This window comes from Amphibalanus amphitrite, unplaced genomic scaffold (genome assembly GCF_019059575.1).
Source record: "Amphibalanus amphitrite isolate SeventyFive unplaced genomic scaffold, NRLGWU_Aamphi_draft 000107F_arrow, whole genome shotgun sequence".
Taxonomy (NCBI): domain Eukaryota; kingdom Metazoa; phylum Arthropoda; class Thecostraca; order Balanomorpha; family Balanidae; genus Amphibalanus; species Amphibalanus amphitrite.
In genome coordinates, this window is record NW_024881602.1 from 860,937 (window position 1) to 885,611 (window position 24,675).

At 51.3% G+C, this 24,675-nt stretch overlaps 1 protein-coding gene across 1 annotated transcript in view; it reads right to left on the reverse strand.

Moving 5' to 3' along the window:
• The window catches only part of LOC122380825 (cysteine-rich motor neuron 1 protein-like), an 89,720-nt gene that overhangs the window by 29,044 nt on the left and 36,001 nt on the right, over positions 1 to 24,675 (reverse strand). Inside the window, exon 2 of the mRNA XM_043364310.1 lies at positions 10,635 to 10,823. Coding sequence (XP_043220245.1) covers positions 10,635 to 10,823 — 189 coding nt within the window. The remainder of the gene's footprint in view (positions 1 to 10,634; positions 10,824 to 24,675) is intronic.

A 24,675-nucleotide genomic window follows, 5' to 3' on the forward strand; every position in this document is an offset into this window, starting at 1 on the left:
GTTATGGTCCACGATACCAACCTCTCTTGTTCGCCTCTTCCATTTAGAGCAATCTGTAAACACCGAGCGTTCCTACTTCCTCAGGACCATCAAACCACCAGTACGTGACCCAACACACACTCCGACTTCCTCCAAACAACCACCCAGGTCCAGCGTCTCCAGCGACGACGCGGTGCGATGGGGCTCCGTTAACTATCCGATTATCGCCCGAGCCGATACCCCTGGCCATTCCGAGACAGTCCATTAACATAACGAGCCCCGTAAAAGGCGGTCGATATACCGGGTAGCGTGTAACTGCCGACCGGTCCGGATCGGCAGAGGCGTGGCCGCCACACCGCTGGCGATTACTATCCGGCCCGGATTGGTCTCACGACTGGCCAGTTTAGTGGCTCATCCATTAATTCAAACAATTACTGGCGGCGATGTGCTGTGAAGTGACCGGCTGGGTGGGCGCTGGGGCAGGCAGGCTATCAGGCGGACAGGTGAGGAGGAGATACTGAGAGGGGAGTGGGCGGACGTTTCTCCCGGGGCTGAGAGCTTGACTGGCATCTCAGTGGGTCAACACGCCATGTAGCGCTGGATTTCAGATCTCGTTTGGATGATGATTGATCGAAAACGCATGAAGTTCACCTTACATATGAACAGAACCGCCCACTCCAAGTAGTAGTTTGCTGTAATTCGAAGCAGGAACACGCGAAGACAGGAATTTGATGGCGGATTAATTCAAAGACCCAGACTCCACCGAAACTGATCGGAAAATAATTGAATTGCTGCCTGACTCGAACTAGATCATGCTTCCGCCTTATGGTAGCATCACAGCACCTCCATTGACGCTGAAGGCCGAAATGCGTGAATACTGTTCTGTCAGCGGCAAATGAGTGGTAATCCATCTCAGCCTGCTACTTTCACTGCTCACACATATTAAACTTCAAAGGTATGACATTTTCCAGGCATCGCACGGGATTAGAAGTCTGGGCCGGCGAGCTTCAAGCAGTGCGGTACAGCATAACTTCAGGCGCACACCACTGGCGCCATCTATGGACAGAAAACAAAGAGGGGCCGAGTACCCAACACGCATGATGCTCATTAGGTACCTATCATTGCTTGCTAGCTACTGTAATTAATCGGGATGTTCTTCATCTTTTATAGAAGTTTGTAACGCAAAATGATGCATGGGTTAAACCACTCAGTTCGCTATAGGTAATCACATAAATATCGTAACTAGACGAATATCGATTTGATCCTATGCCAGAGTTATGCATCAATCACATGGCCCTCGGTGGTTCCGTATTGGGATTCGTGCTGCTCTGGTCTCACTGAAAAAGTGCTCAGGCAGTACTAGCGGCTCCCGAATATTCATTCGTCTGTAAAACCTGGCTAAATTTCCTATTATTAGCATCGTGTGGAAGACCTACGTCGGAAACATTTCCAAACTTCATGCCTGAGCCGTAACCACGCCCAGTTCTATCATTCGCGGGTAAGCTCTATGTCGCAGTCCTGACATGAAATCTGCAACTTCCCGAGGCAGGATCTATCCGAGCTTAGCTGGGCAGTAGCGAGCCCTGAATTACCTTTCCTCCGCCCTTCCCTCGCAGTCTGCTCAGATTCCGCTTCAATCGACACGTTTGCATGAAACAGCGAGCGAAGCAGGCAGCCCTCGATTATCTCACCGTGAAAGGCCATTCCAACAGGCGCTACCCCTCGATTTCGTCTGAATTTATTACGCACCAGCTGTTCAGACGTGATCTCTTCACCATCAGCGCTGCCAAATGGCTGCCATATCGCAATGGTTTCCGAGGAAGCAGCCCCGATCAGTGAGTGACCTCGATAGTTCCCCGTCAGCAACCCGAGAACGAATCCACGACTTTTTCAACATCGACAAGAACGGTTTCTATCTGATGACGTCTAATCGCACGCCGCGTTCTTGCACGGTTAGAAATCCATCACGGCTCGCTGACGCTCGATTAGGTCAACAGCGGAGGCAGCGCTAGTGTCACTCCGCGCTAGATCTAGGCCAGAGGTCATCAGTTGTTCAATCAAAGCGACCCGCGCGGCCCGTCCTTGGCAGGCGTGTTCAACATACCCTGTGACGGTCTCCCTTGACTCGTGTGACACGCGCTTCACGCGCACAATGGTCACGTCCGGCCGTCGGGTCCGAAGAACCGCCCGAAAACATCGCGCGACGATTGCGGACAACAGCGGGGACATCGTGCAACTCATTGGACAACAATCGATATCAACTGGTGCGATGGAGCGGCGGTCAGAAAACACGCGGCCTGCTGGGCCGGCGCCGGGCCGAGCCACGCGCTGTTGTGCTGCACAATCAGCGAAATACCAGGCTACTGCACAGGGAGGCCGCGTCCCGGCTCAGTCAGCGACAGCGGCGAGTCGGCACTGCAGCCTGCACCCCCCCCCTCCCCCCGTCCCCGTTCGAGGCCGCGCCCTGACACCCCCACTCCTCACCACACTCCAACCCGACCTCAACCCCCACTATACCGCCCGGCCCGGCCTGGTCCCCCGAGATTGGTCCGGAGCGAAGCACATGTAAATGAGATGCGGACTGGGTCGAAACGGCTCGTCATCTGCGGGAACTGGCGCCGCCAGCCCGGCGCCGTGGACCCCCCCCCCTCCCCTCCACACACATACCACCCCCTGCCCACCACCCCCTCTGCCCACCCCCACCGCCGCGCCCGCCGGACCGGTACCGCTGCTCTATCGCCATGGACGTGACGCCAAGAGAGCAAAGCACTTTCGAGCTCATGGTAGCTCAATGAATCAGGCTTAGCCGTAATTAGTGACCAAGCCTGGACACACAGGATAAGATGGAGACGTTTGCAAGGACATCGGAGCCGTATGTGGCCCCTTGGGCATAATTCTGTGGTGATCGATTGAAATCTGATATGCCAGAGATGCCATAATTGGGGCCGCCTGGACCTAATTGTAGAGTTATCGAGGGCATTTCTATCGGCAATGAATACCCCTATCGCTATTTATTGTCATGCAAATTGAGCGGCGATCGGTTGCAGTTGGCTGTGGGTTGGTTATGGGGTCACTAGTAGTCATATGGGGAGCGCATAAATCTAGATAATGAGTCAGCACTGGGCCTAATAAGTTAGAGCCGATAAGCTCTCGGCGTCGTACGTTTACAGACAGTCGATTATGCGCCAGGGGGTGATTAATCACGGCGGTTGACGGTAGGACGAGCCTCGACGCCGCTGTGTCGGGGTTTGGGGCAGCCCGAACGGCATAGGGTACGGCCTGGGGCGAACCCAACAGGTGTGACCTGACCTGGGTTATTTTCACTGCTGTAAACTAGAATTGCGGAATTAACGGCATATAATGAAAAGTATGGTGAATATGAACTAAATGTTTACGCATTTGACGCGCTGTAAGTGCCAATGAATAGCTGGTTCAGCACAAAGAAAAACGCTTTGCATTTGTTCAATTTACGACACTTCTATTTCAGCGGTTGGTCTCACGACGTGCAGCCATGTATCGACCTGGCCTAGTATGTACGTCCCACCATGTTCATTGCCCTCTCTTCCATCCCGGAGCTGGTCGGTTTCCTGCACTCGTTATCTCGCTAATTAGCTGCTGTGTCACCACCAGACAGCAGTAGCACTACCAGCCGGGGTGACATTCGGCGAGCGACCGCAGCCCGTACCGCCGCGCCGGCGCCCGCAGAGGCCCTATCGGACGGGCGTGGCGGCCAACTGGGCCCCACTGGTCTCATGGCTGATCGGTGCAACTGTCCTCGGCGGTCTGGCCATGCCATAGCGGAAGGATGTTTGGTCGGGCTGAATCGCCCTCGCCGTGCCGGGGTCGTCCGGCGTTGGAATAACTGGTGCAGTGATACACGAGTTCCAGCTCGACCCGCCGCTCCCTGCTCCCTTCCGGCCGTCGGCGCTCGGTTTGAACAGTCAGCGGTCGAGAGGCACTTGTTAGCGGTAACATTCACCCGTCCGTCGTCAGCCTCTGAGCGAGGCGCCACTTCCTGCTGGTCCATGTGGCTCGGCGGGGCCCGACCCAGCCAGATAGCGCCAGTGAATCTGCACGGGGCCGCCGCGGTGGGTTCAAAGCAGGGCACCCTGCAGAGAGACAGGAAGTTGCCCCCGGAAGGTCAGCGGCTGTGGGCCACCGATGCATTCCGCATGGACTCGGCGGGACGTGACCCGCATGCGGACGCTCTCGATGGCCGCAGGGGCTACTCGGCCCGGCGCCCGTGAAGTTGGGTATGTTCACGGCCACGGTTGAGTGCAAAATCACGGTTATATTCCCTGGCACGGTTAGACACGGCTAAATACAGCACAAGACAGAGCCGTACAGCCCCAAGCCGCGATTAGGAGATGCAAGCTTGTTACTGAGAAGTTCATGTAGCCTGATCCCTAAGCAGGCCTTTGTTTGATGCCTTATTCACCTAAGACGCTGGGCTACGGCTCGTGATACACGGGTGATTCATAGTGGGTGCGGCAACTGTATCTCCCGAACAACACGCCAGCCTGTTGTCCGACACGGGACTTTTAAGGCTCGGCTGTTGTTTTCACATGGCGTGAGTGAATGATCTCCAGTTGAGGCTTACTACAGTACAACAGTCCATTTATCACCGGCGACTTGCGATGGCTAAATCCACAACCCTGGCCCCACGAATGGCCGGATCACGAGGCCATTTATAACGCTTCGGCCATCCGTCAAAGGGCACTCGCGCCGCGCCGCGCGCCAGCCACCGCATCAGCGCGAGGTTTGTCTGCAAGAAGAGACGAACCAGACCGGCGGAACCAATCATCAATCACCCGGCATGCCGGCTCATGATGGACATTCTAGTCACTCAGTCTACGGCCATTCAGGCGCACAACTCCAAACAAACGATTCCCATTTGCGGTCGCGGAGCTGTGTGGACGCGATCATCCAACTTCAGACGACTCGATGACAAACGGGCTCGTCTAGCGATCGGCTGATGACGGCGTCACAAATCGGCTGAGAGTTGGTGCCGGGGGCAGGGAGACGCCTTGATCGCATTCCACAATGATAGCGGCAGGGAGATGAGACGCAAACTGCGGAGAGCCGACGAAGATTGGAGGCGCAGGGGAATGCCGAGGGTGACGGGATTTGTGAGTGCCTGGCGTGTTGTGTCGTGGTTGTCATGGTGACTTTCGGTGGCGACAGAACGTCGATAAAAGATTGGCGAACGCAGGCGATTGGCAAACTTGGATCGGTGATGTGAGTGGGTGAGACATGAAAGAGACGATACATGAGGGGATGTGGTCATCCTAGATAGGAAATAGAGGACTAATTAAGCGGGATCAAACAAATGATGGCACCGATATAAACACTCAGCGATGACGAAATGTAGGCGGTGTCTCATGAACAACGCCCCTGTCCTTGTGAATGGTTTGTTCAGCGATAACTTTTATAAACAACTGCGATTCAGTCATGGTCGTTTTATCGCAATGAAATTCGGAACGCACTGCCAGCGTTCACTTAGACTTCTGTCTAACGGACATGGAGCGGGGCATGTCTAACTTACGCCGCGTACTACGACCATTGGTAGTCCAATTTCGTGCAAGCATCATTCCTTGCTCTCAAAAGGCCTCTGAAATCCCTCCTGGAGTAATTCGCTGAGCAGGAATGACCTGGGATGACCTCAGAACACTATGGGAGGCCCGTCAACGGCGGTCCTACAGTCACGCACAGAGCTGTTCGCTCCGCTCACTGCACTCGCACCAAGTGCTGACTTCACACCGAGCGCAGATCTGAGCGCTGCACAGTAGCCGCCAACAGTAGCAGCTCGCTGTGAAATTATACCGCACAAACTGCGCCGGAAGAGTCCGTCAGGCGCAGTTAGGGACAGTTACCACTAGCAGACAGACGTGCCGCCGCGAGAGCTACCGCCAGAGCTGCGGGACCCGTCAGAGGCAAGCCGTGCACCGTGTCCCGTGCAGAAGCCCTGCTGCCGGCTGCGGGCTGAAGCCCAGAGAGCTGCCAGAGCTGCGGGAGCTGAGGGGCCGCGATGGAATGTGTCTCTGCAGTGATGGAGGGAGGCGGGTCGCTTCAATAGCACGTGACGCAGCGGGCGCCGCGGCATGCGGTCGCTCTGCAGTGGGGGCGCAATGCGTCCCCCGGAGACTGGCAGCGGCATGTGCGAGCCATATGGCACCAAAGGACGATTTCATGAGCCCATGACGGCTCGCAAGCCGGCGCCGGCACTCACGTCCACATAGAGACGAGTGTTGAGAGCAATTGGAGACCTTTAGGCCAATGGTTTGGGCTGGGCGATCCCACGCCTCACCAACAAAAGAGCCTTTTAGAGTGGTGTTTGAAGATTGTGGGCGAGTTGAATAGCCAGAATTGTTCAATTGGCTCCCAGTGAAACGATTCTGACGCCTACAGCGGCCCCAAAACAAGTGGCAATCATTGAGTTCAGGCGATAAAATCAAAACCAGATGGTGTTTGTGTGGCGGGAACCTAAACGGTATCTGTGTTGTGGTTTTGTGTGCTGTGATGTGACAATTCTGGCAGGTGCTATTTACAAACCACAATGGCTCGCGTTCAGGCTGCTCTTATCTGATATCAGAATATGAGCATACCGTTCGAAAGCGTGTCGCTAGACATCGCCCTCGGTATCTTATCGATATTCAGACAAACGGCGACATCTTTATAGCGCACGTATTGCCGTCCAAACAAATAGCTTTCAGAAGTTACAGCCCGTAATAAAACCGAACGCATTGGCGCTCGCTGTTCTGCATAAGCTTATCTCGCGTCGGGTGGCGGCGAAATAAAAGGAAGTGCAGCTGAGTGCGATTCGTGGCCTTCCGACTGAACGATAACCGCGTCTGTCACCCTGCCAACCTTAGCACGGTCGTCTTGAGGTGCTAATTCCCCGCCCCCGTCCCCCTCCCCCATCTGACGCTTCACCGACTACCGTCCGGTGACAAAAACGCGCCACCCGCCGACTCGACACGCGCAATGCGTCTTTTTGTGGGCGACGTCGACGCGTTCATCAGAGCGCGGTGACGCGACTTCCAGCCACCGCCCGCTGCCTGGTGACTGCACTTGCAACACGGAGAGAGTCGCCAGCGACGTGACTATGCAGGTGTCGGGACGGGGACCCGCCCAGACCGCGACTTAGCACCGGGGTGCGCTGGGTGCCTCGCGCTCCGTCGCCTCCCGTGCCGTCGCGGGCGGTCGCGATGCGGGTGATAGCGCGGTCCAAAGGCCCTGGACGGCCAGTGGATAGCCGCGATGTCGTGATAACGACAGATGTGGGCGGCACCAGCAGGTGACCGTCGGAAGATACAGGCGAAAGTCGGCGCCGGTGTGATGAGAGGGAGGACGGGGTCGGCCCCGAGACGCTCCGTACACGAAGGGTGGAGTGACACCGGTGCTGGGTCACTCCGAGAGGCGCGTGTACAAAACGGGACAGAGCTGTCCGGCTGATGGCGCTCTGTCGACGGAGGGAGGTCAGATGAATGGGAAGAGGAGCAGACTTAGCGGTACGAGAAGGGCGGAGTCCACGCCCTGCTGAAAGGGTCATCCACACGGAAAGATGGCCACTCTGTACAGCCTGAGCTACACCACTCATTTACACGTGGAATGGGAATGGGACGCTCTTCAGAGTAAGTAGGTAATTGTAACGGTGCTTAGAGTGCATAATTTATTCAGACTTTTCCAAAAGCGGCCAATGTTACAAACCAGCCATAAACATTGTTCAACGGTGATGTAACCCCAGAAACAATGCAAAGCGCCGGTACCGGTTCGGTGCTCAGACATGTGGATTATAACATCGTGGGGTTTTCCGTGCAATCTGATTGCATAAACATTGTCATGCCTTCAATCCAGATAGGTGCACCATTTACATCCTCGAAAGTATGTTGTTTGGTGTTCCTGTTTTTGCTAAGTGTAGTTGAGCATGTTTTCGACCTAATCAGTCGTTGCATCGCAAATGTTTATTCATGGCAGCATGAATAAACATGTGCCCGCGTAAAATAAGGTATAAACCTATAGTAAACAGCCTGACTGACAAAATATGTGACAGAATAATGATTGCCTTTTCAGCCCGATGACTATGTTTCACACGTTAGGTGCTGTGCACATAAGCTAAACAAAATACCGACAACTCTTCGGTTTAAATACAGGCAAATGTAAGGAAAATGAAGAACATGACAGGAATACCGACACATTGCTTTGCTTTGAGCTTGTCCTGGCAAGGACAAAAAAAAATGTTACAATGAACGCACTTCTGGTTTTAATTCGATTCTGCATTTATAAATTGCTGAATAGTGGCCACTGGAGCCATAGACCACAGAAAAAAAAATAGAATGAAAAAAGTTGAGGACAGGAGATCAAAAGGGTTATCGAAAAATGTAAACTGGCAAACAGCAAAATCATTATTCGTGACATCAGACCTGTGCGCGCTAGCTAACTAAGGGTTGCAAATCAGATAACGTTAATTCACTCAAGCGACTTTGTTTTTCCCTGCTGTGAGCGCAGCACGTCTCAAAGGACACAGTTAATTTGTCGACTGGAGGGCAAACAAGACGGTTCCGACTCAGTCTGCTTGCCGTGAACGGCTACCGCGCAGCGTTCCAATTAGCCCAGCAATGTCAAGCTGGCCAGATGTTTTCAAAAGGACTAATCTACTGTGGCCTCATAAAGTGTGTGCACAAAAATAGAAGTAACAAGATTCCATTAACCGCACCCATATTAGGAGACTATAAATAGGAGGTTTACAGACATGCAATGAACTATGCAACATTGGCTCTCCGAGACCTCATGCCAATCGCGTCATCAAATCGAAATCATTTCCCATGCGGCTACCGTGCCGCAAAGTCGCCGTGCAGACTGGCAATCTTTCCAGTTCTGCATGGCGTACAGCGACCGGTCAACTCACAGATTCCCCACATTTCTGGCCGGAGGCACATGGCGCCCTGCAACTCCTGACACCGGAGACGTCTAGTGCTGCGGTTTCACACCACTTGATGCCCGAGTGTCGCCAGGCTGAGCGGTATAAACAGCGCCCCGGCCGGCGGTGGAGCGGAGAGCGACATGTGCACATCGCGCTGTTTATGTGCTCTTCTGACAGTGAAACCAACACCAGATAGCCGGCACAGCCGCCGCTGTGATGGCCGCCCGCTGACGTGTGACAAGCTCCGCGATGCCAGTTGCAGCTGGACGATGCTGCCTGACGGCATTTGAATACAACAGGTCGTGGGTTGGGCCTACTTGTGGCTCGCTGAAGGTAAATAATCTGTCTTTTTTTCGGCAATGTCGCTAGACAGGGAAGCCATGCATGAAAAGAAGACAAGGTCATGAGAAACAGGCGGTATTTACAGTCAGAATGAGCCTGTCAGAGGAATACAACGGATGACTTACAGTTATTGCTTTATGCGCGCTCACAAGGAACTGTGTTTGTATAGACCGAATAAATCATCCGCAGTGAATAGCCACGTCGGTGAATAGCGCCGGCGTCGAACAAGCGCCCCCACCAGTTGCAACATCATCAGGGGCGCGTGTGCCGGGTCATTTCCGCCAGCCGGCGCCGGTCGCGTCCTGACCGGTCAGCCGGCCGGCATTACCATAAGAATGCCTCCCATCATGCGGGCGCACTGAGTGACGTTGGCAGCGGACGCCGACCCACCAGTCATTGTAGTCGACAGCTCTCTAGGCGGCACAGCGTGCGCCGACAACGCAATTAGCCACGCGTGAGGCGCACAGGGCACCTGGGGACGCTGACCGCCGCGCCGGTGACCTGATCGGGCCAAACGCGAGGCGGAGGGGAGTCCACACCGGAGGGCGTGGTCGCGGCCCGTGACGGAGGGTTGGAATGAGACGTTGAGCAGGTGGGTGTCCCAGCAGCGTCGGACGCATACTGATTGGATTCGGGACGACCAGCGGTCACGGCGCGGGTGATGACCGCTCCAGTGGCGGAGATGCGGAGTCACGCAGGTGTCGAAAGACCTCACTAGAGGGGTGCTCTTATAATCGCCATCTTGCACGTGCAAATCTGACCTGTCATCAGTGCAACGCTCCCAAATGAAGAATCACCACCAGGCGAAAGAGGAGAGGAGAGATAAAGGGCAAAGTCCCATATCTCGCTTGATCCGCACATCTAACGAGTAAAAGTCACCTCAATGTTCAATTCTCAAACACTGCGCCATTCACCAAACCGAAACCCTCAATGACGACCCTATCTCCTTAGTTCCATTGAGCCACGACAAACACCTCCGTGACATCTCAGTGCATCTGACCAGTCCCTCTACCATTTACCGGACTAGTCCCGACTCCCGCCTCGTCTTGGCGACCTGCAGCATCCCCTGCACGCTCCAGTGCCGCCCTTCACCCTGATCTGGAGCGGCGGACGAGGTCTCGCAGTTGCATGGTAACAGCCTTGCAGTTCTCCCTGACCATGGTTGTGGTTTGACAGGGGGCCAGAGCCAGACTCACCCGAGGGCGAGTGGGGACTGACAGGTCTGCGGTTAGCAGCGTTCGGGTTCAGCTCACGGTTGACACAACCAACGAAAACCGGCATAACCTGGTCCGACTCAGTAGGTGCTTGCTCGGGACTCACTGTGATGCCTAGGGAGATTATTGACTCGTGACCAGACTCGAGATTCCTGACGTCGTTCAGCAGGACCTACCTGGTTCGGTGGGTGTCGCCAGCGGCGGCAGCAGGCTGCCCTTGGCCGCCTGGTCGCACTCCTCGCGACTGGTGAAGGAGGTCGGGTCAGCCGACACGTCCGGTAGCTTGCAGCCCTCCGGTTCGGCGCACACGCAGGTGGTGCCGAAGATCAGCTGGCAGAGCTCGAGCTCGCAGACAGTGACGTTTTCTGTAACAGGGAGAGACGGAATGGTCAGCCAGTGGTCAGCATAAGTGCGCGGGAGTCAATTGTCATGCATTCAAAGGCACATAATTCCACAAGGGCTTATGACTCCAAAGCTGCCAGTGTTGGGCATAGGCCAAAGTGTTGCACTTGATGATTGACGGGAGAGAGAAGCAGAACATCATCCTCATTTGTAATCAAACCAGTTATTAGGAAATAAAAAATGTTGTTTGGGTTCGTGATTGACTGTCATAGGACCTTTAAAGCATCCCTTAACAGATTCGTCCATGTATCTGATAAGTTCATTTGATGCAGAGCTGGGTCGGGAGCACTCGTCCCTGGAATTGAGATATCCCGCACGTCACGGGCGCTTCACTTCGCGGACAGGAGACACGATTTGGACGCCGCGGTACAGCAGAGTGTCATTGATCGCAGCGCCGCCAGCCTGTTCGGCCGCTGTCGCTGCATGGCCCCGCGGTGTTGGACATGACCAGCGGCAGCTGTCAGCGGTCAGGGGTCAGCGATCAGTGGTCAGAGGGCTGCGCTGTGGTGAGTGCGGCGTGTTGAGGACGTGTAGCTACGAGCTCGGTGAGCTCCAGTACCCAGGAATGCCTGCAGGATCAGCGGTGACGTGAATTGAGCACCGGGACACTGCTCAAAGACGAGTGTATAATTGAATCGATTATTGATACGAGCAAATGGTCTGTAAGAATAAGTAGCCGGTTATTAACGGTTTTCCAGGAACGGCCCTCAATCAACTAAGGCCTGTTTTTATGTTTTCTACAGGATACTGTTCTAAGTTTATGTGCACATATTTCTGGAGTAATAACACGCACTTCAAAAACTTGCTTTTCACCAATCACTGCGCCAAGCCAAACACGCCTGAAAGGAAACACAGGCTTCCCATTCCATTTACCTACAAATACCTACCTCACAAAAGCTCAGCAAGCGGCTTGCAGTTGATAGCCATCGAGGTTGCGTGTTTTGATAGTGTGCATAAGGATACATGCATACGGAAAACACCGAATTCCACACACAAACGTAAAAACTCCATCTTCTGGGAAGTGAACACTGAACAGCCTTTATTGCATCAGATCAGTATACTCATTGGCCATTCACTAGATATTTGTTCGTTGGCTGGTGTGATTTTTTGCTGATATCGTGCCACTCTTTCGGCCTCAGCATTGTGCATCAAGATAAACAGTTCGAAGGTCTGTACTCTAAAATTACTTCATTCGTCACGTAATCGGCAGTTAAACAACAGGAAAACTTCCGCCCCGTTGACCTAGTCGGTGGCGGTGATCCCTCACGTCAGCTTGTCGGCTCTGACGGAACCGACCGTCGTCGTCACATCCTCCGACGTCCGTCGACACCGACGACCTGACCCGAATGAGGTCCGTCGGGAAGTCCGTGGCACTGATGGACAGATCGCGTCGCTCGCCAAGCGGATGACACACGCGTGACAGATGGGTGACAGACGCGCGACGGATTCGTGACGGCTATGGACGCACGCACGACGGACGCGTGTTGTGACAGAGCAGTCAGATGCACCCACCGTGCCGGCGCTGACGACTTCCCGCGCCTCCCCAGCCATAATCGTTTCCACAAGTTGCGTGAGCGCCGTCACAGCTCGCTTGCTTGGCGTCGACAGGCGCCGTTACGAGTCTCCCTCTGGTTTACCTTCCGAGATTTCTGACACCTCGCGGAGCTCTGCAGAGCCCCCCATGAGCCATGCGTGTCATCGCCTGGCACGTCCGCCTTCAGTTCAACACACGGAAGTCGTCGAAGGCGTCGACAGCCGCCGCACTTCCTCACTCGCTCACTCATATAACAGCAACTCTCTGCGGACGCGCAGCCACCGCGGGGGTGCATATCACACCAGACGCCGCAGCTTACGAGCATCTCGAGCCCAGCAAGGGAGGGGAGAAGGGGAGGTGCGTGGTGTGCTGGCAGTGCGCCAATGTTGGAGTGTTGGTGTCTCGGTCACATTCTCGCGGTTGGTGACAGTCCCTCGTCATGGCTGGTTAGTCGTTGGTCGCCCACTGCCGCCAAGAGGCGTGTTGTGTTTGTTTTTTATTTGTGGGGAGAGAGAGAAAGAGAGAGAGAGAGAGAGAGAGAGAGAGAGAGAGAGAGAGAGAGAGAGAGAGAGAGAGAGAGAGAGAGAGAGAGAGAGAGAGAGAGAGAGCAGACACACGATCGTGGAATAATAAAAACAAAAACATAAGGACACCTATAAAAAATGATTGATGGGACGACACAACAAATTTACTCAGGAGCGGCACAAACATTATCCAGAGCAGCATGTTGGTCTGGAGTTCATGATCCGATGAAAAATAAGGTCACTGGGAGTTAATGTTTCTAATGTTAACCAGCAGTCAGCGCCCAGCGGTGTAGAATTTGATCAAATTGTTTACAGAAGCGAGTTTTTCCAGTCCTTTCGGAGATAACACACACTGAGGAATTGTGATGTAATGTAATGAAGCTGGAGATGAGGTCACCTCATCTGTTTGGACGGCTCCAAAGGAAGCGACCACAAACATTCAGCGACAGACATGCCAGAGACATCGTGTCGAGTTTGCACGTCAGCTCGGCTCGGTGACCCTGGATGCTGGCAAGGTGCCAGGCACCGAGCAAGTGGGCACTGGGGAACAGTTGGTGCTCACGAAAGCCGCCGCCTCCGAGTAACCAGGAAAACGACAGAGCCAAACCAGGGACCTTGAGCGGCGTGCCGTGCTGGGGCGCGAGCTGGCACGTGCCGACTGGACGGAACAATAATAGATGCACGGCCAAGGAATGTGGGAGGACCGTGTGGGGCGTGGGCAAGGAGGACACTGGACAGGGAATGTTCGTTCTTGACCTTGTAACGTTCGCCGGCACCTAGCAACTTTAATGAAAGCAGCGTTCTACCTCACAATCTTGAACTGGCCTGCGCTACATCCGGATAGCGGAGTGGTCAGCAGAGGTCAGACCAGGCAGCAGAGCCGGAGGTCAGAGGTCAGGCACAGGGGGTAGTCCCTGCTGACGGCTCGGATGTCGGGCTGGGCCTCCCAGTCCCGTCCGGCACTGCAGAGGCCCCGAGCTGCCGACAACGGCGGCGCTTCTCTGGTTTCCAAACGGCACCGGCGCAGCGCACGGCACAGGGAGCGGCGGCCGCCCCGAGACCGTCTCATGAGCCGTGGAGCAAACAATCTACGGCTGCCGTGTACGAGTGAGTGGAAAAAGAGGCCCGACATGACGTCGACATCCGAAGGTCAGATACTTTTTGCATGTTGTTCAACATGCCAATTCCAGCTTCGGCACAAGTTTACCAACTCTGTTTTGCTTGTGGAATGTCTCGCCGAATCCACGTTGTATAAAAACTATACATGGTCCTGGCAGTTTCACAAACACAATGGGCTGGAAGAAGCTCACTGTTGTTTACCCAGGCCGTCCATCTCTCTCCGGATGGAGGGGGGGGGGGGTGAGGAGAGGGGAGATACCTGGCCGGCGGCCATCACAGGTGTGGCGACTCCCCTGACACCAAACAATGGGCTAGCTTCTAACCGTCCGCTTCTCGGGATAACCCGTCCATACGATCCTCATAACTAAACATACACCAAAGACTTTGGGCTGGGGAGCGCACCCCGACCTCTTAGTATCGAGTCCCACCTCTTATGACATCAAATGTTCCTCTTGGTTCGTCTTTCGTTTGTTACCCAGCGTCTCTTATTGTTGATCAGTGGTCTACCGTCTCTGTTGGTTTGACGCCTACCGTCTGTCTTGGTTCGTCTGCCGCTGAACATCCGTCTAAGACCGTTTGTCGCCTAGTCCGTCTTGGTTCGTCTGTCGCCTGTCCTGTTATGTCCCCCTCCCGCTCAGTCATAAATATAGCCCGGCGTGTCGTCTTTACACACTCCACATAAGGATCACGACATTGAACTGTGATTAATGGCGTGCAACTTATGCTGTTGTCATTGACAAGTTAATGAGACATATATTTCAACGTTGCAATTTAGTGATTCCTTTGGTAAAATTGATTAAAACTCCGTCTCATGGATGGGCGTAGACACTGGGCTACTTCCGCAATAGCTCATGCAAATGACCCATCAGGCATGGTCCCAAAATGGTACCGTATAGTAGGCAGGGCAGGAGCAGTAATTCATGCACGTGCCATTCACATTCACGATGGCTTTAAGAAACGTAACGCATAATTACCGTCATCACTGATGCATGAGCCAATTAAAACTTAATTATGACAGATGCCAAGCAGTTATCGCTTATCAGCCATATAAATCGCTTATATATCACCATTAGACGGTCATATACACGCAAATTAATGGCGTATCAGTAACCACGCAATCAATATCGTGGCGCAGACCCCAATCTCAAACATCACCGTTAAAAGCCTTGGGAAAGGGAGGGGCCATGAGGGCCAAGTGACGTCAAGGCAGAAACCAGTGACGTCACGACACAGTGGCGTCGCCAGTGTTTGTTCCGGACACTGAAGCAGTTCCTGTAATTGAGCTGCTGAAAGGCTAGTCACGCACGCGCCGGGAGGCGTTCGTCGCCGTTTGGACGGGTGGTCTCCGCTGCTCGAGCAAAGGCCTTGTGCGTTTGAGATATAGACGGTGGGGCAAATAACATGACGAGTCGCAGGCTAACGCGTAGGACAGGAGATCATTGTAGGCTCGCTCATGTCACTTGACTTGGACGCCTGCAAGGAAAGCACGGCAAACTGACATTGGTTGCATGTCCGTAGGCGAAATACTGCCAATAAGTTAAATTAACACTCGTTGATATTCGAACAACAGCACGGTTCTGAGATCTACTATATTGCCACACCTGCATAATCCACGGAACGGCGGGACATTCGAGACCAAGCATTCTCATCACCTTGCAGTTATACCAGCTTATAATGTCTCGTTCCAGCTGTAAACGGTCTTTAACTGTCATGATTTACGATCCACCTCTTAGCTAGACAATACATGCAGCAAATTTCGTCGAAACTGTCGCATTAAACAAGTTATGGGGTCTTCTAAATCTTCCAGACGAGCTCTAAAGAGCTATTGGGCTTCGCACAATTTTCAATTTTCCAGAACTGATCAGATGTCCAACAAGTCAAGCAACGTCCGCATCGCATGGCTCGAATATTTATGCGGAATCCATCCCACTTAACATCAATTTTTTTCAAGTTTTCCTGTCTTTGCAGTCAACGTATTCGTGGTTTTCCTTGACTACGCCAATAGGTGCTTGGGCTAGTTATAGGTTTTCGGAAGCACTTTGACCTACGCTGACAGGGAATCTTTGTCAATCATAAGTCAACATCTTACTCTGACTCTGGCACATGGCAGAGCCAGCAACGAAGTTGGCAGCTATTCCCTGTTAGCATCCTTTCATAGTGAATCGTTATTGTTTATATGGCGTGCGGTGCCGTCATTTTGTGAAATTGTTATACCGAAAGCTGACAACAAACATCACACTTCCAAGCGACATTTGCGGCAAAAGAGGGTTGGCGCCTGGTGGCTTTTAAGTATTCTACTAAGGTTTACCATTAGGACAACCCCTCAGATCCCATTTCCTGAGATAGTCGCATGAAAATTGTGGTGAGCCAGCCTGTCGCCCAATAATTCAGACCGAAAGTCGAGTGTCTTGGAGAATGTGACAGCGAAACCCACTAGAAACGTGTCACGAACATATCGAGCGAGGTTCAGAGTGAATGTTAGTGCAAATGTAGAACTGAGCCTTTCCAATGCAACCATGGAACTCATTTTATATGTATGTAGTTAATCTAAATGTAATAATTCTACCTTGAACGGATGTTGTACTTGGCATCCAAGCAGCACCGGTCAGATTTAGATTTTGCGAGACAGTCTAAGACTTACTTATATGGCGTCTTTTTAGATAAGCAGCCTTCCAGGCGTCATATCACAATGCACCTTATTGCATCGAGCCATATACAGTCCACTTATGGTGCCAGTGCTCTGATGAGTTCGGAATGCGCCGGTCACTTATATGCATTATCTCAGAGAGGCATAATCCTGCCACTCAGTGATTGTGCACTTGACTTCATTGGCAGGCACTTCTGAGGTTAGAACAGTGAAGTGGAAAGGATCAGCTAGGTGCTTAACAATTCAATCGAAAGTAAGACACCTATTAAAATCAATTGAATCGGATGTTGAATGAAGATCTATCATGAGTGTTTCTCGAAAAGCACACCAACCGTGATTTATAACAAGTCCCCGTAGTGATTGAGCCCGTCGCGTTGGAGGCTACAATCAAATGCCAACGTGACCACAACCGGGTAGGTAACAGGGAAATATCGCTGAAGGATGATGCAACAACAAAACTCTATGATGGAAACCCGATGCTTACTACTGTTCAATACGACATTTTGCAAAAGTACCCAAAACAATGTCATGTGTAAGATTCACAGCACCTAAGGTAGGACCTAACGATGATTATGCTGTGACTGAGGTTGACCACAAATCAGTCCACCTACACGTCTCACGACAACAGATCAGCGTTCTGTTTCCTGGCGATGCAGTCGTTACTCATCCTGTTCCCCAAGAGATGGAGCAGCGTCTAGCACGGGTCACCGTGTCCAGCTTGACCCTGAGCAGGGAGAACAATACCCGCTTGGCTCTTTGAGAAGCAGTGTGGCCTGCCCACGCCTGCCCACATACACGTAGGACGGCAGTTTGCTTTTAGCGGCAAGGTTCTGCACTGTAGTCGACCAGCCACTGTTGTTACGGTTTGACACTGCTCTGTCGTCCTACAAAACGACGACGGCTGATGAGCCTCAGTCAAAGATGCCGATTCAGTGCTCATCCAGTGCTTGATATCGGAAAAAGGTTCGTGCACGTTCGATATAGCTATACATTAGAGAATATATGAGCAACAGGTGATACAGAGTTCGACCGGGTGCGGTTATTTTTTCACATCTTAGTTTGCTATTTTGGCGCGTTTTCGACAATTTCTGGCGCATTCCACTTGTTTACTTTAGCGGGCATAGGGCAATGGTTTATTCGAGGTTTACTAACGGGAGATGTGATGGATTGTTGCAGCGATACTTGGAATATAAAGAAGAAGTGAAGCAATTATGATACCTATTATTTTTTATAATGACAGAAGGAACGTGGAAGAAAAAAAACATTTTGTGCAGCATTTGAAAACTAAGAAATAGAATGAAAGAAGGGTTGCTACTTGTCATGCGCCCGAAACCAGCCACCTCATCATCATAGCATGGTAATAATAGTTGAAGTTTATGTTAAAAAAGAATAGGAGGAGCTGCTGCAAAGGTGATGCCTCAAAGCCGTTAAGTCAAGTCAGGCATGCTCTTACAGACTGAACGTTCAAGTTACGAGACCCCATACTTGTACTGCTCCAGTGGCTGGTGCTTATATTGTGCAATTTGAGATACTTTGTTTATTTTTAGTGGCATAATATCTAGAAAGTTTTGTGCAAGTCTGGTGATGACTGATGATTCAAATAAGTGATAAAGTAAAATTACAAGTGTTTTTTTTTCTGTAGAAGAAATGTTTAATATTATTTTTACTTTGCTTACATGCTGTCATTATCATATTTGCCTCTGTTGAGCTGGGTATTTCATTATAGGTATATAGAACTTCCGAATTTATATTTGAAATTCCTACATATTTCATGTCAGTCTATTGGATGATTATATTGTGTAGTTAACATAGTTCATGATATAGAAATGAATGGTACCTATAGAGTCTCGATGTGGGTAAATGAGAACCATGAGCTTATATTTTTTACAATGACATCAAGTCCTCTTGTCACGGCCATGGATATCACAAAAGATTTTGCTGAACTGCCAAAGAGAATCCTGTGCAAGGAAATGTTTTGCATGATTTGGCTTAACACTTAACAGCATAAATTTTATTTTCCCAGTTGCATTGGGGGTCTGCTGCAGTTTGCTGATGACAGGATGGGCTGAAGCTGGTAGCTCTGGCAGGAGTCCAGTGTCCACCAGCTCAAGATCCGACGCCGCCGCGTCGCCGCCGTGCGGCACTCCGCGGAGACGGGGACGGCGGTCATGATTGAAGACACCGCACTTCCCGCCTGGACTGCCCGGTCGGAGACTGGTAATCCCTCCGGTGAGCCGCACACCGTGGAGCTAGTTACTGCACCGCGCGTGTCCACCCGCAGCGCAGTGCCAGCAACGGTGCCGTGAGTGCGACATTTGCGTGCATATGACGCAGTGCGACTGTCACGACTCGCGGCTCAGTGTTAATTGTCAGTGTGACAGTGCGGCTCGCGCTCGTTTTAGCGAGGTGCTCTGTTGTATATAACCACCTTGATGGAGATCTATGTGCTGCCGCTTGAGTTTAAATGTACAGTTTTATGCATCAAACTAGTGTAAATGGCTGTCAGAGGTCAATTTGAAGCGCACTTAGTACCCATAGCCCAGCTGGGTTGAGCGAGTCATGTGACTAGTCCCGATGAACGTACTGTTTCGATGTCGTCAGTCTTTTGTAAACCATTCGTTTCGGAGCTCTGTGTTGTGTTGTTCGGGATCGCAGTTGTTTGAGCAGTTTGCTTTATGCGTCGTACGCTGGCAGAACGCTGATCGTACACGAGTCATGTGTTTCCTTTCGCCCCTAATGGGTTACTGCGGTACCTATGCAGTTGGAATGTGTCTCGAGACACTAAATGGTCGCACTTGGTTGTCAATAGCTGCGCTTGAAAATGGTGCATTTTTTTTTTTTGCATTTTGCAATGTAATTTTATTGCCATTATCGTATTGGTAGATAGTGTCAGAAGTTGGCCATTTGATGCGTTGTCAGACGCTGTTGCCTTAGTGCTGACAAATTGATGGGCCGCGTTTGTGTTCCTGTTAAGAAACAGATCTCAATATAAGTTGATTCAGTGGTAGGAACCTGAATGCATTCGTTCAGACTTTTCATTTTATGGGGATGCACTGTTTCATGAGCAAGAACGAGCATGGCTCTGGTTGAGCGAAGCGCAATCGATATTTGTTATCGTGTTTGTAGGCTGTGACCACATTTACATCACTATTCAACTCCACGCACCAGCATTATCTAAACTGCTTGAACCTACACTTCATTTGCTAAATTTCGGGGTCGTCAACCTACGTTCCGTGGCCGCTACGTTTGGCCAATAACTAGATTTCGTACATATTAACTGGTTCATATAATCAGCATGATGCCCCGGACAATTTTTATTTGATTCAATGATAATGAATGTATCCCAGTATCCCACAAACTGAGACTGCAACTGGACAACTCGCTTTTCGAGGTTCAAGTTCATTATCTTCAGATGGTATGGTATGGTAAGCATTTAATGTTTGAAGAAAATGGTCAGCGTTAGCAGTGCTAGGTGGGTAGGGGAGAACGGGGAGAGTTGTATCATGTCCAAGTTGTATCAGGGCGAATTGTGCCAAACTTATCCAATAGATGGCGCTCGTGACACGACCAGCCGACGAGGTTTCCCGGCGCCATCTTTCCCTGTTCTGTCGTGTGGCTGGGTGAACGCGTCTCGAGGTGAGAGCCGATTTTATGTTTTTTTTTAATGTCATTCTAAAAAAATAAGTTGCAAGAAAATGTGTGTTTTAGGCATTTAGATGTGCACGAATTTGAAAGATCTCCGTAGCGGTGGTGAGGGTAGGTTCTAAGGCTGCGTGAGGGAAAATGGATTTATCCAGCTGTCCGCTGTTTTTGAGCACGAGGATGTTTTTCCAAGATGGCGGCGAGGTACATGTTGTATCAGAGCCGGGTGGGGTATGTTGTAACATGTATATATGTATGTATGTATGGGTATGTTGCTTTTGATCGCGAAAGCCAAGCCCTGGCTCGCGTTTGTAGGTAGCTAGTCAATACTCGTTCCATTTCGGCACAATGTGTTGGCTTCTTTGCTCTTAACGGGCCACTTTTGCGTCTAGTCTGTTGATGTTTCGTTCGTTTCGATGTTTCGTTCGGATTGACCTAGGTTTGGTCTAATAAAAGTGAAGCATTTGAGCATATACATTGTATTAACCCCATTTAATGTTGTCGTTATGTTCAAAACCAGTAGCAAGCACACTCCCTGAAACGTGAAATAGTGATACAAATTACCCCACCATGTGATACAACTCACCCAAGCCATGGGGCAAGTTGTATCAAAAACATTGTTCTTTTCGGCAGACCGTAGAAGAAAAACTGGTAGAGGTAGCGGAAAAGTTACTTTGCACAAAAAAGCAGAAGAATCAAGGAAGGAGATAGTATGGAAATAATGAGTTTATCACGGATAGTTACGAGGTTATGGGTCTCGGAGTAAAAACTGATACAACCCACCCCACTCTCCCCTATTATGAGCTTTCAGTTATTTCAATATTTGTTTAAGCTATTGTTCTTGTGATATCTCCTATCAATTTTACGCGGAATATCCAGTATTATCTTATACAATCGCGGTAACTACATATTTTCTGCCGGTTACTGTTATTATCATTGATTCGCAATATTTCGCTACTACGAGCGTGGTTCGATTCACATTGTTATTATTTTGGCATTCAAGATTTTAAGAATAAACATCTTTTAATGCATTCCAATTCCATCAAAATGTCAATATGCAAAAAAAAAAAGTTCTAAAAATTGCAGCAGTTTTGCGAGTCGAAAATAGCTGTAAAATAGGCTTGTATAACTTCAACAACAGTGCGCCGAAAAACGTCTAAAAACACGTAAACAAAAACTAAGATGTAAAAAAATAACTGCACCCGTTCGACCATCTGCCTGCACGTCACCATCATTTGACCTATGACATGCCGAGAGAGATCTCGCCATCGTGCATTGAGCGGTTCTAGGTCACCTCCTCTGCTGGGCGGGGCTCTACAGACGACTCATGGCGACAGTCTGAACTGGCCACATCTGCTAAGAGACCGTTTTTGGCAGTGACCGCCTCCTGACCCAGACAGCTGGGTCGGGTCCGGGCCAGCTGTTCTCCCTGACCCCCCCCCCCTCTTCCCGTCTCTCTTCACGGGGCGTGTCTGAACAGGTGGACGCTGTGCGGGGGCGGCCGTGCTGGGTCTCTGCCAGCTCACCGAATGCCAATGTCACGGCTCCTCCCTCCCCCTCCCCACCCGACGGCGGGGGGGGGGGGGGCTGGCGGTGGCCCCGCTCCAGCCTGGGGCGTGTCGCCCGCAGACAATCAGCTGACCGACAGTGGGATTCACGCGTACCAAGCTCAGTTGGCGCATTTGAAGGACACCACGATCCAGATCACTGCGTATGTCTCTCGATACACTTGATGACCGCAGAAACGTTAATGCTAGAATGCATTATGAATATAGGGATAGCAGATTTTCAGAATTATAAATGAAGTCAAAAGTAACTATCACAGGGCGAAGAAGTCAGCAACTTTCACCACCTCCTTTCCACAAGCGTATCCACAAAACTGTCGAGATTGATTCGTTTCTGCTGAATTGTTTATTAAGAGTCACTTTCTGTAATGAGGTTGCATACCGGCCTTGTCAAGTAGGATACAAACCTTATGATTGCAAGAAGATTATTGGCGCATGAACTGTTGACAATCGAAGATTAGCAGCTGATGATGGGCATTGGGCAATGTCAAACTATAGGGTGGGCGGAGGCAATGTCAAACTACAATGCATAATAAAACAAGATAGACAACAGTTTGCCATAAAAAATCGAATTCCGCTGCGGAAAAGGCAATGCTAAAGTGCGCTTGCGCTTGGTTGGGAGCCAGCTATATTAGCCAAAATAAATCCGCTCATGATCAGATCACAAGTTCGCAGTAGCCTATTTCTGAAAAGCTTGAGTCATTGTCAACATATACTAGAACCGTGCAGTGTGGGTAGCTTTGAACTAAGTGACGTAGCTGTCACGCTAAAAGTCCTCTGAATGCTTGAGTGACATCTTCACTGCATATCAAACACCACGTAAACAACTGGTGGCGTTGCTAACGTATCGCCTCTTCCCGGTCTCCCCTTTGACCTCTGACCACCTTCTGCGGTCCCCTGGGTCAGAGGTCAACAAATCACGGATGACGCGGTGGTACAGATCCCACCCCGGGTCCCCCCCTCCCCCCACCTGTGGCTATCGGTGCCAGCTGCTGTCCCCCCCTCCCCCCCCCCCCCGAGCCCCGAGGGTAGCCCAGCAACAGGCGGGTCGCTGCTGCATCAGGTCCTGGATGCAGGCACCGCCAGCCTGCATGAGTATTTTCCCAGCCGAAACCACAAGCTTGGTAAAGTGTTGAATCTTGGAAAGGGTCACGCAGAATGATTCTACGAGCGTTACGTTACGCTAACTCGTTATGAAGTTCCGCCCGCAACCGTGCAGATGCTACAGACCGGAAGTTCTGCCACCTGACTTCCGGCGTAACCGGAAGTGAAGGGCGTTCGCAAGCCCCAGCATTCAGCATTGGCCACGGCTGGCCGTCGATGTTTGGAAGGCTTGTGCAAAAAAATGTGGAAATGCAACACACGGATGAATCGTTGATTCATTTTGTGCTAAAAGAAGAAGGCTCGTGCCCGGTGCCAATGATAAACTACGCGTGACGTGATTCCTAAGGTGTGTTTGGGTTCCACGTCAGTGGCAGATGCGGGATAAAGGTCATACACCGGTAGGCCGAGATGTTTGCTTGTTTATAAACACTCCCAATTAATTATTGTGGATGTGTTTGCTTGTTAAAAATCATGTCCTCAGGAAAAGAGACGTGGTGTTGTGTTGTCAGCATCGAAACCAAAGAAGCAGCTGAGACGCTGTCTTTTGTCTGGCAATACCAACATGGACTTCTTTTTAATTCAGTATCCCCGCTAGCACAAGGGCCATCACAGACAGTACACTAAGACGGCATTCATTTGAGCCCATTTGGAAGGTCATTTTTACGCATAACTTCAGTTAGCAAAGCGGTGAAACGTTACGTAAAGATGAGGTCGCACGCTAATGTCCGTTCCTCCATATATCAACTCTGAACAAAGTGACAGACGTCATTTGAGCTGCGTTTTATGTTATCGCACATGTCTTAGCAAAGGTGCGTTAACCTCTTCCGTCAGTCGAGCAGGGCTTCTGACTCTATTGCAGACTGTCAGGCTTATCAGGGTCCCATCGACGCCGTCAATCTTTGCAGCCATCCAGCTAGTGACTGCGTCTGTCACTGTCACTACCTACGCAGCCAGATAGTTATACCGTATCGCTGACAGGCGAACATACACTGTCTCATGTGGGCTCAGACTTTGACGCATCGTCGTGGGTCGAATGCGTCGCTCGCTTTGTGTGTACTGATGAGACTGACAGACTGCTCACGCAGCAGCGCATGCAGTCTGGAGTTCCTGCAGGCTACAGTGCGCACGAGCCACCAATCGGGCATAGTTTGGATAGCCCTATGAAGCCGACAGCTGCCATGAAGCCGACAGCTGTGAGGAATCATGAGCAGCAGGGGCAAACGCGCACGAGCTTCGGCAGCTGTCTAAACACCCAGTTCCTGCAACTCCACCTGGGAAGGACACGCACCCCTTTAACAGAAGCGAAAACGTCCAGTCGTCATCTAACTAATCCAGCCCTTCAGCATACGCCTGTCGATTCTATCATTCATCGCTCGACTAGCCATCATCGCGCCCCGATCGACTGCCGCTAACACGGGGGTCGCTAATCGACAGCCGCGGGGTTTACACAGCCACCCTGCCAGACAAAGAGCCGGGTTCGGAGGCAGTTAACCCGGCCGGTGACGTATGGTAATTCGCCGGAATTATAGGGGCGGCAGAGCGATACAGACACGATACGCATATCGTACGTACGTGATGTGGCGCCGAGCACTGGCCCATGACGTGCCCGGAATGGAAGGGGTATTTTTCTATACTGCAGATCGGGGTATCGACCAGCCTACGCGCTGTTACGGTCCACCG